The sequence below is a fragment of the Protobothrops mucrosquamatus genome, unplaced genomic scaffold (assembly GCF_001527695.2).
Source record: "Protobothrops mucrosquamatus isolate PMUCROS unplaced genomic scaffold, P.Mucros_1.0 scaffold_168, whole genome shotgun sequence".
NCBI lineage: Eukaryota > Metazoa > Chordata > Lepidosauria > Squamata > Viperidae > Protobothrops > Protobothrops mucrosquamatus.
Window position 1 is genome coordinate 1,438,177 of NW_015386244.1, and position 18,655 is coordinate 1,456,831.

At 36.0% G+C, this 18,655-nt stretch overlaps 1 protein-coding gene across 30 annotated transcripts in view; it reads right to left on the bottom strand.

Annotated features, from left to right (window-relative positions):
* RIMS2 (regulating synaptic membrane exocytosis 2) overlaps positions 1 to 18,655 on the bottom strand; it is a 255,960-nt gene that overhangs the window by 14,301 nt on the left and 223,004 nt on the right. For 11 of the 30 annotated variants that reach the window (XM_029285245.1, XM_029285243.1, XM_029285246.1 and 8 more), the window contains one exon: positions 10,738 to 10,979. The exons of the other annotated variants lie outside the window; for them this stretch is intronic. In XM_029285245.1, the coding sequence (XP_029141078.1) occupies positions 10,738 to 10,979 (242 nt within the window). The remainder of the gene's footprint in view (positions 1 to 10,737; positions 10,980 to 18,655) is intronic. 30 annotated transcript variants of the gene reach the window in all.

The window sequence follows — 18,655 nt, forward strand, 5'->3', positions numbered from 1 at the left end:
ATAGAACACCCATAACGGAGTTCTGGCACCTTTTTTGGATGGAATCTTATAGAGTAGGCAAGGCGGGTTGTATGACGTGTGTGAGTTCCGGCACCTTTTTTTTTTTTTTTTTTTTAGAAAAAAAAGCACTGAAAATAACAATAAACAAATAATAAGAACAGACTGAATATGGAATAAGGAAGACTAGTCCCACTGGGCAGGGAAAGAAATTAGAAAGGAAGAAAGGGAAAGGGTTAACCAATCAAGGAAAGGGGGAAAATGACAAATAATCCCTTTAGGTTTCACAAAAAAGATTTAAATTCAGCAAGTTAGCAGTGCTCCAAGTAACAAGCTATGGCTGTGGTTATTTGCTCCTCCTCCCACTTGCTTAATTTTGATCAGGCCTTCTATAGTTTGCAGCCAGATGTACTCATTCTCCCACCCTCTCATTTTATATTTTGTAATGTTTAGAAACACTGCTCTTCTAAACATCAGTTGTCAGGAAAATTAGGCAGGAAAGAATTGAAGTTCTGCCTGGTATTCATGATGCAAAACAGGTAACTGGACTAGGAAGACATCAAATGTCTTCCCTTCTAATCACGGAAAGGATAATCAGGTAGTTAGCAATTCAATGGTGCATACCACAAAATTTATAAATTTGCACAGTAATGGGCAGGAAATCACACTTGGCAACAAGTAGGTAAGAAATTCAAATGACATATTTTATGGAAATTAATTTCTTTTTGAGAAAGGTTATATTTGAAAGATTGGATAACAAATGATGAAGCATCAAAGCTATATATCAATGATAGAAGTGTTGCGGATCTACAAGAGAAGTTATCTGTAAGTGTTGGAGAAAGAAGATATGGTGAAAGAACAAAGTTAGATCATTACTGTATATGGAGAGGCAGTACAACAGAACATTAGTTCCTCCCAGATTGTCTCAGTTCGGAATGAAAGGTATCTCACAAGAAAATGGCTATGTAAATTTCATCCTCCATTAAGAAGCCAATTTGAAATATCTATCAATCTCTGACAGGTTTGTCCCCATGGATTTTCCATGCAGTAGCATGTAATGCCTCAGGTAATAGGCATTGCAATAGTCTACCAAGCTTCTATTTCCTTAACAATATATCTTCTGGTCTTGAATATGATATGGAAGGTATTTTTATTTATGTGGCAAGTTTCTTCTGTGTTTGAAGAACTCAAAGACTCAAGCACGCAGACAACACAAAAATGAATGAATATAGTCCTTGACTTATATTTAATGATGGTTCAAAGTTACAGCAGTCACCAGAAAAAGTGACTTATTACTTTTACTCTCATTTATAACTGTTGTGCCACTCTTACAGTTATGTGATAATGATTTAGGCTGTGGGCAACTGGCTTGTATTTACAAGCAGCTATGGTTATGTGACTGCAATCTACAATTTTTTTTGCAAATTTCTGGAAAAAATACCAAGTGGGGAAATTAATGACGGTGTGATTTTCGTTACAACTACAGAGATTTATTTAACAATTGCTGTGAAAATTGTCATTGGGACTAAATTGACTTATGGTTGCAACATCTTAAGATGGAAATTCCGGCCCCACTTGTGGTCATAAGCTGAGGGCTACCTGTATTGCAAAGGACTGATAGTGTGAGAAAAAGACAGCTGCCCTCACATGGAATGGCTCTGAGACTCAGCCCTCTAATGAAACTAATTTAATTTGTTAAAATTTTAATTTCTAAGTGCTCAATACAGAGCTGTAAAACAGAATTCCAATTTGAAATTACATAAGCTACATAACTGAAGATTCACTTGAGGGACTATAATTTAGCATGAATTAAAATATTGTTGCCTTGTATTCAATATAGAAAATTACATAACATTATGAATAATATGAAATACTATATTTTGGAATAAACATACATATATATAATTAGGTATGCCAAACACTGCAAAATAAAAACACTGAATAGAGAACCAAAGTTAAATAAAGGAGAAGCAATTTTAAATAGATTCTGCCACTGAGATTGTAAATCCTCGATTTAAATTGATATCTTAACTCTACTACCGAATATGCATGGCCCTTTGAACTAGAAGCCTTTCCGTGAGTGAGGAGATGCAGCAATAGCTATATCCTTAGCTGACCATGGACTACTTTGTTCTATCAAAATGGCTGCCACTCACATAATCAATTCAAAAGCATATTTACAAAAAAACAAACAAAAAAACTCACCCGAAGCTGACAAGGATGATCCCCCATCACCACCACCACAACCAGTTTATTTGCAGGAAAACAAAATATAGTTTTATAAAGATGATTTGTTTTATGGCATGCCACCTCTTCTTTAAAAAAATGGAATCTAAAATAAAAAAATAAAGCCAATGGAGGGACAAGATACGACAGAACCAAAAAAGATTTTATTTGGCTCCAATTTAGAAATTTACATTTAAAGTTTGTATTCTGAATGTTCTGTGTAGCTCATTTAAAAATCTGTATGAATTGGCTGCAAAAATAGTGCAAACTTTTTGAAGTACTCACTCAATGCACTGACATGCCGCAATAGCTAAGTTTAGTGAATGGCCATCTGCATATATGCATAAAATGCAGAAGTAAGCAACCCTTTGATGAGCAGGGGCTTCATTTAATGTTTTTTTTTTAAAGTTGAGCAGATGTAGCATGTAAGGAGAGAACTTGGAGTGATGGTTGCATACTTTCTTTGGAAAAGCAATTTGTGGGGGGTTAATTTTTAAAAACTGCATTAAGTATACTTGGAGATATAAGCAGCAGTTCTTCTTAAAATCTAAAAATGGCATTAAATTATGTCACCAATTTTCCAATATTCTGGTCAAAAGTGTTTCCAAGGAGCATAGGAGATTCAGAGCTCCATGTGGCCTCGAGGAATCATTATTTTATGGATCTACATTTGTATATTAAGATCTGTTCGGTGCCAGCCATTATATATGACTGGGAGACAATTAGTCCTGAATAATAATAATAATAATAATAATAATAATAATAATAATAATAATAACAACAACAACAACAACAACAACAACAACAACAACAACAATAGTAGTAGTAGTAGTAAGTGGAAGCGACCTTGGAGGTCTTTTAGTCCAATCCCCTGCTCAGGCAGGAAACCCTATACCATTTCAAACAAATAGTTATTCAGTCTCTTCATTAAAACTTCCAGTGTTGGAGCATTCACAACTTCTGGAGGCAGGTTGTTCCACTAATTAATTGTTCTAATTGTCAAGAAATTTCTCCTTAGTTCTAGGTTGCTTCTCTCCTTGATTAATTTCCATCCATTGCTTCTTGTCTGCCTTCAGGTGCTTTGGAGACTCCCTCTTTTTTGTGGCAATCCCTGAGATATTGGAACACTGCTATCACGTCACCCCTTGTTCTTCTCTTCATTAAACTAGACATGTCCAATTCCAGAAATCGTTCTTTATATGTTTTAGCCTCCAGTCCTCTGAACATCTTTGTTGCTCTTCTCTGCCCTCTTTCTAGAGTCTCAACATGTTTTTTATATCGTCGTGACCAAAACTGGATATAGTATTCTCAAAACTGGATGCAGTATTAATGTGTGCAACTTTGTAAAAAATAATATGCAATGAAATAATTTCCTAATATTTGTTAGGAATATAGTATTATTTGAAATAAATTGTGATCCAAGTGTCAACTCTATAAAATAAACTGAAACTGAACATATCTGGCCCAGTTAAAAGCCTAATTTTACCCAGGCACCTAAGAAATGTCAGTAAGCTCTTTTCTACCTTCTAAATTTAGCTTTGATTTGTCACAGTTGAAATTATGTGTTAAAAGTCTTAGGATTTTAGAAATCTCATAGCATATTTAAAAATCACAGCTTCTTTGCTATGATATACATATAATATACATATATACCTGCATGACTGATTGATTAAGCTTTTAGCAGAACAGCACTTTTTGTCAGTAATTCAACTACTGTATTTTTATAGTGGAAGCAAAGCTGATTAGAAAATTATACTAGCTAAAATGCTACTTTTAAAAGTTAGAAGCATTTTGCGGTTGTATGACATTAGCTGAGAAGATAGCATGTGAATTAGGAAATTAGGAAATACTTCTACACATCTGATTGTTATGCAAGCATCTATGAAGAGCAATGAGGGTAAAGAAGAAGAAATACACATATTGAAAAGATATCACAGCTGAGAGTAATATTGTGCATGCAGTATAAAGTCACAAAGACTCGCTGGTGAAAAGGGTCCATTTCGAAAAACATGATATCTGTTATTCCTTTTATCTGAGCATGGGGTGCAATATCTTTTGCACCCAACAAAGATGATATTTCTGTTGAAAGTATCATGCTATGTGCTCTTCCTCACCTGAAGGACAGCTGTGCCATATTCTATAGTATGCTTTTGAGTGAGCTGGATAGTTTTTCTCTATGATCATGTCAATTGTGAACCTCTATACAATATATCTTTAATTCCCATCCAATTAAAATTGGAAAGAATGTTTGATTTCGTGACTAATACAATAATGAAGAACAGAAGGTTATACTGAGTCTGGAATGTAAGGGAAAAGATGTAATTCATGGACACATCAGTAGAACTGCCCTTGAACTTTTGTTAGCAGTGTCTACATAAAGCTTAAACACACTCACACACACAAACACACTGAGAGAGAGAGAGAGAGAGAGAGAGAGAGAGAGAGAGAGAGAGAGAGAGAGAGAGAGAGAGAGAGAGAGAGAGAATTTTTTTTAAAAATACAAACTAGCAAGAGAGATCATTTTAGCTATAATTATCACATATCATACATAATCATATATAATCATCATCACGATATGGATTACAAACGTATGTCTGCAAAATAAGCATTCACAAGGAAACAATCTCAGGATAATCTAGTTTTAGTTTAAAAAGCAAAAATGAAACAATATTCCTTTACGTCTAACTTACTTCTCAATATACAATGTTAAATTTACAAATTGATGTAATCAAAGCAATCATCACATCTCTGCATTCTATGTCAGAATGAGGGAGAGTTAAAATGCACCTTTTATAAGTTATACTAATAGCCGCAGGTGAAGAAATAACTTTTTGATTTGGTTTACCAGTCACTGATATAATATAGTCTTGACCAATAATCCCTCTACACATATAAATATAATTCCTTTCTCTATAACAGCCAATTCCATCCATGATAGCTGTGTCACATGCCACTGGAATAAACATGGAAGGAAGATTTTTAGATGATTAAGTATGCAAGCTAATTTTCAAGCTTTTTATAAAACTTGTCTGTACACTTCAATGAAAACTAAAGTATTACATAAATATATTACTAGAGCCGATTTCTACATTGCACTCTATGTGGAACTACTCAAAAGCTTCAGTTGTTGGCAGGTGAGTCTTCTGCTATTCACACATAACACCAGTTTTATGGATTCCACAACAGGCTTCTGGATACACAAAGTACTGATTTTGAGCTATAAAGTTCCATTTAACTTTGCATTCCAATAACTCTAAAGCTACTTATTCCAAGTAGAAAGTTTATTGTTTGTTTTATATGCCACCCATGTCAATATCCAAAGCAAAATCACCAATCCTGTTTGCGTGTTCTGATGAAAAAGTAGCAGGTTCATATTGCATACGACATGCAAGGCAGAGGTAGAACTACTGCTTTTCAACAGTAGGGCCATCCCTCTGGAATTACCTCTCCAGAAATCTGTAAGGCACCCTTTTTTGTTAATATTTAAGGAGGCAGTGAAAACGCAATTTGGGTGTCTTTGGTATACTCATTCTCTCTCAACCTTAGGAAGGAGATGATGACAAAAGATGGCCCATCCCCAGTATTGATAAGTCAAGGATCTCAGTCAGTATAAGACAGTTTCATATGTTCCTAGTGTATGGGTATGAAAATGATGTAAGTAAAATTTAGTGATTCATTTTAGCTATAAACTCAACAGGTAACTCATAGGAATTCAGTTTTCCGTCTCTTTGGGCACTTCATTTTTGCAGCCCTTCAGTCACTGCATGATTTTTCCTGATAAAAAGATATGTAACTTGTTCATGTTGAAGTATATCATCCTTTTTTACTGTATCTTTAGATGCCTTACAGACTGTTGTTTAATGATGAGGCATTGCAATAATATTTTAATATGTATTAAATAGGCCATACTCATGAATATTTTACTTTTGTATTTACATATCCCCGTATGTACATGAATTATAGGAGGGCAAAAGGAAAAATGGGTATACTGCCATTTCTTTTATATGGTTCAATTTTCAAACAGAACAGAATTCCTTCAAGGTTTGCCCATGTTCCATGCATGAGTACCATTGAATGTGAATGGAATTAATACAGTGAAAATGCTTGGTGAATTGTACCCTTGCAGTGATCTCAAATGGCTATTAAGCGAATCTTACTTCCCCCATTAACTTTACATGTTGGAAGCCAGATGAGAAGGTTACAAGTGGTGATCACATCACATAACCCCAAATTTCAATACATGCCAGTTGCCAAGTACCCAAATTTTAATGGGGATGCTGCAATGGTTGTAAGTGTGAAAAGTGGTCATATAAGTCATTTTTTTCAGTGCTGTTGTAACTTTGTATGGTCAATAAACAAATGGTTATAGTCAAGGACTACCTATATAATAAATAAATATTTTTGAAGTCAGTCATTGTAAGAAAAATCCTAAAGCAAAAGGCAATCCCCGTATAATTTGTTTTGTGCTTCTGGAGAAAAGGTTGATAAATAAATCTATAAATTATGCAAAAGAATTTATTTAACTTCTGGAGATTCTTCAGTGACTTTCAGGAAGCTTTGGAAAAAGCTGAATTTTATTGTTACTATGGAATTACACAAATATAGCTGCAGGAACTTTATGAAGTATGATCCACATACTTCCACGTGGATCATAATTCATAAAATTCCAGCAGCTATATTTTATAAATAAAAATAATAAGAACTAGCATATTTCCACTTAACATCAGCAGGACTTTTGTCATCTTGCATCTCCTGTACCTGTCCCTGCCAATAACACAAGCAGAAAGAAAAGTACAAAAAACAACAATATATTTGAATAATTTTTATATGAGTTATTTTTTCTTAGTTCATCATTTGAAAACAAAAACATCTATTTAGGCCGCCACAACTTTGAAAACAAATCAAAAGATGCAGACAGTGTCAGTATAGAAATGACATAAACGAACAGATAGTGTATTGTTGTTTTTTCTGAACAAGCTAGAACATTAGCTCAAATATTCTTGGTCTGGAGCAGCTTCTGAGAAGTCTTTTAATACAAGGAATGTTAAACACAAAGTGTTTCCTGGCAAACCTGGCTTTGCTTTGGGAAAGAAAGTGGTCATAGAGCAAACTTAAGAGACAAAGGGAATAAATTTCTGAATTATGGCATTTAAATATAAAGATTCTGAAATCTTTCAATAAATCTATCTCATCATTCTAAGACTCTTAAACAAACATTCTAAATAAGAATTGCAAAGGAGAGCCACAATTCTATTACCATTCCCGTTAAAAGACCACCAAAACTTTTAGTAGAGATGATAATAATTATTCCTCCCATTCTAACGGGTATAAATAAAATAGAACATAGTATGATTCATTAAATTTGAATGACTGGTTCCTCCATTATATTCCTATGTTTGTGGTAAATCAACTCCTTGGTATAAATGTCCAAATCACATAAGTGCTTACTAAAGTGCTGTTAAAACTAATAAAAACAAAAGGATTTTTTTCAATACTTCTTTGCTAAGGATGATAGAGGGTTTCATTCACTTCATATTCTGATACAGGCTTGTAAATAATACAAGTTATGAATCAATATTTGATGTGAATTGGAATCCTCCTATTGTTCAGTACTAGCATTTCTCAGACATTGTAATATACCTCTCTAAAAAAGAATGTTTATATTAAGAATACATGGGACAAAATGCATATATTAGAGTAAAAGAAAGGAAGCATTAGAAAAGGAAAAGTCTAAGAGATACGTGCCTAAAATTATATATAAAGATTATAGAAAAACATAGAAGGAACTAATAACTAGAGAAAATGAAACATTCTAAAAATTTGATAAGTACACATATTTTGTCCTTTATCTATATAATGTGATTATTACCCCCTTATACTCTGGTGAATATAGCAGATAAGGAAGATCTTTGCCTATTCCAAATATCCTGTTTTCCAGGGCTTAAAAATGCTTCAGCTCCCTTTGCCTGCAGTACAGTACTTATCATTTCACTCCTTAACAATGCCAGTCAAATGAGATGATTTCTAAAAATACTTTGTTTTAAGCATAAACATCTGCAGTACAAAAATATCCATATATACAAAAATGCCTATTCATCAATTTCCATCGGAACTTTGCTTGATCAATTGATCTTATGATTTCATACAGAAAAGTTGGTGTAATTAAGAGTAATGCTGGCAGCAGGTAGGATGGGCCAGAGTACTGCATACTTAGTACTTTAAAATTAAAACACCTGTTTATGTCAAGCCTAAAGGTAATCACAGTTCTAACAGATCACAAGCAAGACAGAGAAAGGACTGGAAACCATCTGTTCTGAACCTGGCTAAATACAATGTTTTCATCTATACTAAAAAGGATATTATTTTGTAGGTATAAATTATAACTACAGATAGTTCTTGAGTTCCAACCATTCATTCAGCGACTATTAGAAGTTATGGCAGCACTAAATAAATGGGACTTTTGTTATTTGCCCAAAGTTACAGATTTTGCAATACCCCTGTGGTGGTGTGATCAAAATTCAGGTGCTTGACAGCTCGCCAACCCTTACAAGTACAGGGGCACTTCAACAACCCCCCCCCCCAATCTCCACCTGATCTCTGCCCTTTTGGTTGAACAGCACTGCTTGCCATCCTCTACTTCACTGGAGCTGGCCTGGGGCCTTCAGCAGTGGTCACCACTTCTCCCAGGTTTCTTTTTTAAGTCCAGCATCACTGCTGAAGAGTGCCACCTCAAGACTGTGCAAGGCAAAGCCCCTGCCATCCTATGCTCTACTCTCCCTGCCAATCTGCCAGCCTGCTGCTGACATTCCACTTGTCCTACCACCCTGATGGTTTCCAGCCCTGCGTTCTGCTTGCCTTTTTGGCCTTGGCCTTTTGATCTTTACCATCTTCCTCTTGCTGCTGATGAGGTACATTTCTCACTGTGCCAGGCCTTCTTCCTGAGGCCACTTCCTGAGGCCACATTGTTTTTCAAATTGCACAGAACATTCTCACAATGCTTCAGGAGACATCAGAGGTTTTCCAAGCACAGAGCCATCAGGGTGGCGGGGCTAGTGAGCACCAGGCAGCCAAAAAGGCAGAGGGGGAGGGAATGGTGGTTAGGGGAGTTGAAGAGAAGGCATTCCCTTATCTTGTTGAGGCCCATGGCCAGGAGGCATCAAGCTGGGAGTGGCCTGGACCAGGTTGTTTCCTAACCTAAAATCCGGTAGGATTCAGTTAGCTATGGCAAAGGTGAATGCTGGGATTGCCATTGCTAAGTGATGCATTCATGTAACCACATAACATTTCAGTCCCAATTACCATTATAACTCAAGGACTACCTGTATGCTTATAGGTGCTTTATATAAATGAACAGATACAGTAGGAATACATCTTCAAATATAGTTACATTGAAGTTGCAAGAACATTATACTGAAGTCGTTAAATACATCTTTTACTGTACAACATATTTAGTATTTATAGATATAACAATATATTTTGGGGGAATGGACAAGCTGAAATAGTTATACATCCGGCTATTTTCCAAGCAATTTTGCATTGTCCTTAGTACGATCTGTTTCAAACCACTGCTCTCTAATCCACAAACCACTACGTTATATAATGTTACTATATAATAGAAATCAGGACACAACTCAACCACTTCCTTTGAATGTATAATAAATAATAAGTGAAAGCCAGACTTAGTTGTGCTTATTGTAGATGAAATGCTGATTGACTGAAACCTCTAAGAGGGATACATTTTGAGTTATTCATTTACATGAGCTGAGTCATGTGAAGGATGCAACAGAGAGATTAATGCACCATAACTGCATTCTGACACTTCAAAGATAAGTATTGCTATTTAAAACTCTGTTTCAGATTGTTATATAACTTTGCACATCAAGTAGGGAAAACCTCAGTCACGCTTATTCCAATGTTCAAGCAACAGTGTCTCACAGAGAACTTTTTCAATTAAACTGTTTCTTACAGTTACTTTGATTATCTAATTCATAGACCATTTTGTAACATTGAATTTATACATTATATTATTTGCTTTTGGTGTTGTTTTTGAAAATTAAATATTAATGTTAAAAAACAATAGGTTTTTTAAAAAATAAAGCAACAACTTCAATATTTAGCAAAAGTTAAATATTAATCTAAGCAGAAGTTAAGAATAAAATAGATGAAAATGTATTATTTATAAATATCTTTTTTTGCTTTTATTTGTAAGCTTCTTTGTTTTTGTGTATAAACATTTTTGCTTCAAAATGTGCTGCAAACATTCTTACAGAGCAATCATTATAGCAATGCATTCCATCTAATGGTGATGAATAGAGAACATTTCTCCCTTTTCTAAATTTAGACCTTTAAATTTGCATTTAGCCCCAATACTGTGGTAGTGTTAAAGAAATGCTGAGCAAGCATTTTCATAAATCATAAACATTCTGAACTACATTACACTTCACCTAAAAATGTAGATTATAAGCTTAAAGTTCACACACAACAAAAGAATGGAAACTGGAATTTTAATCCTACCAGTTTGGCTGAGTTGTGAGGTGCTCCTGCTTTTCCGTGAAAGCCCCACGATAGCTACCATTTTTGCACCAATACTGGATCGCCGTTTTTTTCCACCTGCTCCCACAGTGCCCACCGCTGTATCAGACTGGCTGCCATCGTTCTTCTCTAGTGTATACATCTCCCCACTGATGCTGGTGCTTTTAGTTATGTTCTGTCCTGAAGCGCCAATCTGTCTGCTTTGCATTTTAGATGTGAAAACACTGTCAGCCAAGACGATGGATAGACAATGCCATAAAAGAAAAAATAAAGACAGTAAAGGAAGGTTTCAGACCGAAGGTTTGGGATGACTATTGGGAGAAGCAATTTAATTCACACAGAAATTGGTTTGTCACCGAAGTTGAAAAGATCAAATTTCTTTGTAGTTGCTTGTACAATAGTTATTGTTTTGTCTTGTCACAAAACTTATTTGTAAATTTTACCGAAACGCTATGGCATTGCTATTATGGTACGCTAAAACAGTAATCTTATAACCATATAAGAAATACATTGTGTATGTTTTTATAATTGATTATTCTAATATATGAATATCAGTTAGCCACTGATGGCATACAGATAGTCTTCGACTTATGATCAATCGTTCAGTGACAATTCAAAATTACAACGGTGCTGAATAAAGGGATGTTGTGAAGTTCTGGCTGTTGCAATGTGCCTGCAGTCATGTGATCAAAATTTGGGCACTTGCCAGCCCTTTTGCACTTACAACCTCAGCGGCACTGCAACTCCCCCATCTATCTATTTGCCCCCATCAGTGCCCTTTTGGCCCCCTGATACCCAGCCATCTTGTTGCCATCTTCTTGCTCTGGCTGCTAATGAGGCATGCCCAGTCTAGCTGCTTAACCGTATGAGGCTGGTTCTGCCTAGGGATAAAGCACATAGCAATCGTACTCCTGCAAATGGGGATTTCTTTGCAAAGACTTCCTGGGTAGGGCTGGGGTTGCTTTGTGCTGTGAAAAAGAGGGGAAAGGCTGCTTTTGGCTTTCACTCCCTCCCCTCTTTTAGACTGCAAAGGCAGCCCCATACGGTGCAGGAGCACAGTGCAAAATGGCATTTTGGTGCACTGCAGCACTTTTAAGCTATTTTGTACTTTATTCCTTTTTCACTGCATGAAGCCAGTTCCACATGAGCTAGCACTCAGTCCAGGCAAGCCTCATAAGAGGCAGGAGCATGAAGATGACAGTGGAGGTCAGCTCAAGGTGTGGAGCACAGGGCAGCAATTGGAAGTGGGGTGTGACAAACAGTCACAGAGCCACACAGTTCTGGGTCTGCTAACTTCCCTGCAAGAGAAGCCAAAAAGGCAGAGGAGGAAAGAGGAAGGTGGGTGAAGGGAGTTAGAGGAGCTAGGAGGGACCAACCTGTCCAATCAGTCATTCTTGTTTAATGGCAAGATTCTTGTTCAATGCTAAGGAAACATGCTAAGGAAAATATTGTTGCACAAGACAAATAAAATAAGTATATTATCCATGAAAGTAATTTTTAACATTATATGTGTATTCAGTCATATAATGTGCATCCTAATCTATAGTCTAAACTGCTGCTTATTCTACTTATTCTTATAAATAGTTGAATAACTACATGTTATTTTTATTATATTTATCTTGGCACTTCTCAGCGAACAATCCCTGATAAAATATTTCATTATTTTGCTCAAATATCTGTAGTCCAGTCCCTTGGAGATGAAGATATATATATATATAATCTGCTAAAACCACTGATCTCTGGAACAAAAAAACTTTTATTAATAACTAAGCTTTTGTCAAACCACTGTTGATGTTGTCAAAGTGTGAGCTAGTATCTGGAGATGCTTGTTCTTATAGCTGGTTAGATGTTAACAATCTAGTCATTGAGCACGTCACAGGTCTACCCGCCCCTCGCTCTCCCATAGTTAACTGTATTGATCCTGGTTCTGCTGCGCTGTGTTGGTCAGATAGCCAGGCTTCACCAACACTCTATTAAATGGCACATGGAATTACTACCAGCATATCAAGCGCGGAAACATGAACAGTCGCATAGAGAATCAGAGCGAATGAACCGTCGACCACCTCCCTTCCGGGTGAGTAGGAGGATAAAAGATCTGCGTCCCTTACCTATGGAACAGCAGGGCGTCACAACGAGTGGAGATATGGAAGTACAAACAGGACCCATCACAAGATCAAGGGGAAGACAGCAGACCAACATGACCAGTGCGATGCACATGGCGGGAGGACTACCAACCGGCGCGGCTGTGTGGCATGCCGACGGCATGGCCAGGCGGGACAGCAGGAGGACTGCTCCGGCAACAACACCGGATAGCTGCACGCTGCAGGATAGACGTGACCGGCAGGCAGGGTGGGCGGGAGGAGGGAAAACGGCAAAACTGAAGCAGATGCCGGCCAGCACAGCAGAACCAGGATCAATACAGTTAACTATGGGAGACTGAGGGATGGGTAGGCCTGTGATGCGCTCGATGACTAGATCGTTAACATCTAACCAGCTATAAGAACGAGCACCTCCAGATACTAGCTCACACTTTGACAACATCAACAATGGTTTGAGGAAAGCTTAGTTATTAATAAAAAAAATTGTTCCAGAGATCAGTGGTTTTAGCAGATTTTAAATGAGTATACCTGGGACTCAAGTTTTTAGAACAATTAAGGATATATATATATATAATGTGAAATAAAATAAGGTGATCACCAGGATGAAATCATAAACACAAATGTTTAATCTACAAAACCAAGCTTTCGTTGGCCACACTACCAACATCATCAGGGTATAAAATGCTGGATCCGGGAGTCCATTTTTATGTGGCTGGCTGCCTCTGTGCTTTGACCCTGGATCGTGTCATTGGTCCACTCATTAGCATCGGCTGTGTAGTTATTAAAGGGGCCGTTTTTAAAGTTGTCCTCCCCTCTCCAATTGCTGTTGTTTTCTTTGTGCATGTACCGAGGGGGCAATGAGGGTAACAAGTAGTGGAGCCATTCCAAAGACACGCCCGGTTAGCAACCCATTAACACACACAGGAGCTCACCCGTTAGCGAGAGAGAGAAGGGGGGGATAAGAAACAGGAACAACAAGACGACCAACCCCCAGGAGTTTACACACGGGCAAGGAAAGCAATAGGGCTGGCAAATAGAAGAACGGAGCTTGAAGCACACACGCTAGACAGTGCAGCAATATGGAGGCAAACTAAGACAAATGAGGGGGTGGGGAGAGATGACTGGGAGCGGATGAACAGCGGATCTCTAGGCACCCGCACATGCACAAAGAAAACAACAGCAATTGGAGAGGGAAGGACAACTTTAGAAATGGCCCCTTTAAGAACTACACAGCTAATGAGCGGACCAATGACACGATCCAGGGTCAAAGCGCAGAGGCAGCCAGCCACATAAAAATGGACTCCCGGATCCAGCATTTTATACCCTGACGATGTCGGTAGTGTGGCCGACAAAAGCTTGGTTTTGTAGATTAAACATTTGTGTTTATGATTTCATCCTGGTGATCACCTTATTTTATTTCACATTATGTGTATACCCGGGATTCGTGTTTTTAATGCTATTAAGTTATGTTATGTTATGCTATTAAGTTATGTTATTATAAGTTATGTTATGTTGCATTATTAATTCAATTTTAATTTACTTTTGTGGGAAAAACAAGAGGAGGCTGTGTAAGCTGCCTTGACCTCCTGCAAGAAAGGCAGAATCTATATCTAACAGATTGGTTAATATTTTGATTATCTCCAATAGGCCTTTACTTACAAAGAGAAAACGTAAAGATAAGAGTGATCTGAAAAATGTGCTAATATGAATATGCACAAGTGCACTAGAGCTACTTTGAAATGAATAGTTTGAATTCTATTGTAGATAAGCATACTCAGTGTATTTAAGAGTGTAAAACACAGTTAAAAATTTGATTTCCTTAATACCTCAACCTATAATGGAAACAAATAATATTTAATTCTTTGTTATTCAGAATTGTTATAGTGGATATTTATGTAGCCCAATTATATTTATAATGTTAGATTACACACACACACACACACACACACACACACACACACACAAATTGAAGCTTTCTATAAGAGAAATACTGTATATTAAGCTAAATTGAACATAAAAAATCAGTTCATTCAATGAAATTGGAGCATAAAAATGTCATAAAAATTTTAAAAACTATTTTCACTATGTTTTAAATTTAAGGCAACAAACCATCAAAAATACATGAAATAAACAAAATCATAATACAAGCTTAGGTAACATGATATACTGCTGATTAATGTTATTAAATAAATTGAAAGCTTGCGGAAAAGATTTCTGTAATTAGCAAGTATGATGGAAGTAAAAACTTAATATATATTGTTATATATTGTTATATATAACAGTGACTAAAAAACAATGACTCTGATAATGGATTTAGAATAGGGCAGTGGTGGGATTCAGCCAGTTCGCACCACTTCGGCAGAACCAGTTGCCAGTTGCCCAGGCCCAGAATGGACTTCCGGAAGCGGCATCCACACAGAGAACTGGTTGTTCACATATTTGAATCCCACCAGTGGAATAGGGTATGGAGAGCCTTTAAATAACTAGAAAAACCATTGGGAAAGTAAGTAAAATTAAAGCAGTACTCATAATTAAACATATCCTTTTTTGTCTTCTACAAAAAATATGGTAATCTCTATTAACAAGTTATTTTGTATTATTGTTTTAAGTTAAGTCAATTGTCAAGAGCAGGCAGTATTATGCCAGGATCAACTGAAGATAGATGTGGGTTGAATTTTGTTTTCATGCTGTTATCTAAACTAGTTTCATCTATGGATATTAGATGTTAATCGCAATTTCCAAAACTATATAGGATGAAACAAAATTATCCTTTAAACTCCAGTTTTCCAGATTTTGCTCAAAACATACATATGAATGGTTATTTTAAAAGCTGCGAACAAAACCCAATAAATATAAATGTAAAATACAGGAAGACAAGAGTATATACAATGTTTTACATTTAAAAAAACTCTGGAACTACAGTGAATGAAAATCATGCAAAACAGAATGCGTGTAACAATCTTACAGGTTTTTTTCTGCACACTGATTGAGTGATTTATTTTCCTAGGCTGAAACATTTGGCTCTTGCTTTTTCTGCCTTCTGGATTCTTATGATCTTTTGTCTCCTGAGAAATACTTGGCCATATATGCCTTCAAAATTTCCTTCATACCTTTGTTCATTTCTTCTCTCCCTTATGCTGACCAATAGTCATACTCTGCTTTTAAATTCCCAATCCCAGCATTATGAATTCCTTTCCAGTTATTTCTACAGCCAGATCTCATGCCCCAGAGATTTTGTTCTGAGTAAAAATAGTACAATCAAGCCCAACTACTTTTTTATTACTATTTCTATATTTTATTATTTTATTTTATTTTTTATTTTATTTGCTGCCCATCTTACCATAGGGTAACTCTGGGCAGCTTACATATACAATTAAAACATAAAAAGTTAAAATCATACATAAAAACTAAGGGCATATGGGGAGGGTGGGGGTGGGGTGGGTGAGGAGGTAAAATCTGTTATTACTCAATCAACCACTTCCATTGTGCTGTCCCCCACTATTTTAATTGTTGTATGCCGCACAGAGTAGCTATTTGTGAGATGGGATGCCATAAAAATTTGATAAAAAATATAAAGAAATTCAGTAGTGAAAGAAAGGTTTGTATTTTGCCTGGGTGATCTGAAAAAGTTCTCAAATGTGGTTCATCACTCTGAAAGGAGATACCAACCGGATGCAACCATGTTCAGACTTGAACCCAGTATTCTACAACACCTTTATTAATGATTTGGATAAAAATGTGAAAGTACTAGTTATGAAATTACTAGAAGACATAAAACTCAGTGGGATAGTTAATAGCCTACAAGACAGAAGTAAAATTTAAAATAATCTTGATAAATTGGAAAAATGGATAAAAGCAACAGACTGAGATTTAATCAAACTCTTCACTTAGGAAAAATAAATCAAGTATAGGACAAGAGATCCTATATTATTAATAATATTTTAAAAAATATTTTGTGATTGCGGTAGAATGGTGTGGCTAAAAAAATACACACACGATTTTAGGTTATACCTATAAAAATCTATTTTCCAAATCACATTGTCATGCTTGTGCTGGTCAGTATTAATATTGTATTTACAGTTCTGAGCAGTAAAATGTCAGAAAGTTTCAAACAAAATTGGAACAGGTTTAGAAACCAGCAACAAGGATCGTCCAGCATTGGAAACTAAACCCTTTAAGGAAAAACTGAAGAATAAGAGAGTTATGTTAACATTCTCCAAATATCTGAAAAGAATGTCATGGAAGACATTATAACAGATTGTAGGACACCAAATAGTGTATTTCAGCTACAGAAAAGTTTCCAATTAAATGTTAGGGGAAAAACAGTAAAGTCTAGTTGAACAGTTGAACCAGTTAGCCAGAAAGATGATTGGTTCATTTTCAATAGATCCATTCAAGCATCCAAGATATTTCAGTTTTAATTACTGCACTTAACGGGGTTTTGGATTCCGTGCCTAAATGGCTTCCTAGAGGAACTATGATTCTGTGATTTTGTGAAGAGGCTCATGTTCAGAAAACAAAACCTGTAATAATATCTCCATTTCTGAAAGTTTTAAAACATATAATACTAATAATAGAATTAATACTATTGATCAAAGTATCTCCCCCTTCAGATAAGAATAGAATTTTATAGCATATTCCCTCAGTTTCCGCAAGATTCGGCTCATACATTAAATAATGGATGGCTTGAGTAACCCATTATTATCCTCACTGATAAAATTATTCCCTTATGAGAACAAAAATGAAAAATATATTGTCTTTTCTTCACATGGTTTGTATTAATGACATTTAAGACCATTCATATTGATGTTCATTCTGCCTAAAGAATTCTATCTACACAGCTCCAGAATGTTATATTTATATATCATGAAATATGTTGGTATGACAGAATTCTGTTAATATGACAAAAATCTAAGAACTAGATAGCCTTTCTATATTTATCTCATGAATTCCAGCTTAATGTGAATCAAGATCAATCAATTGTTGGCCTTAATTTCTATATTATATCACAGTGGTTCTCAACCTATAGTCCGCGGACTCCTGGGGGGCCAGGATGTCATTACAGTGGGTCCACGAAGACTTGAAGAAAGATTATGATTTAAATCTTGAGTTAGGTCTTGGTGATCTGTGGCCAAGGTCCATGGCCACAAAAGGTATTTAGAGGAGGTCAATGGTGAAGAAAAGGTGGAGAACCACTGCTATACAAGATGGGTAATATTTCTGTAATTTGTTATTTCTTAAAATAATTTAACGAAATAGAACATTGGTTGACTATTAAAATACTAAGGTAAAATTTAATGATGGACACAAAAAGGAAACATAAAGATACTACTGCAAATGATAGAACTCTCTAATAAATAGAAATCTAATTTTACCTGAGATCATCCTGTGAATATCTCCTTTGCAAATCCTCTTTATTGTTTGTTTCTGTTCCTTCCTCAGTTATCTCCTCTTGGGCCCCTTCATTCTCTTTTGCTTCTTTATCTTCCTCATCACAGTTCTTTGTCACCTCCTCCCCTTCCCCCTTTTCATCATCTTGTTCATCCAACTTTTTCTCCAGTTCCTGATTCTCCTCTTCTTTCTCAAGGAATACTTCCCCATCCCCTTCCTCCCATCCCTCTTTTCTTTCCTCGTGTAATCTTCTGAGGTAAACAAAAATTGAGGAAGCATGCAAGTAAATAAAAAAGAAGACAGAAGCCAGTTAGGAAAGCTAGACAGAATCAAAACTTTTTACTGAGCTGAGGGTGGGGGAGGACAGCCACAAAATAAATGCTAAATGACAATGATGAAAGAAAAAAAAT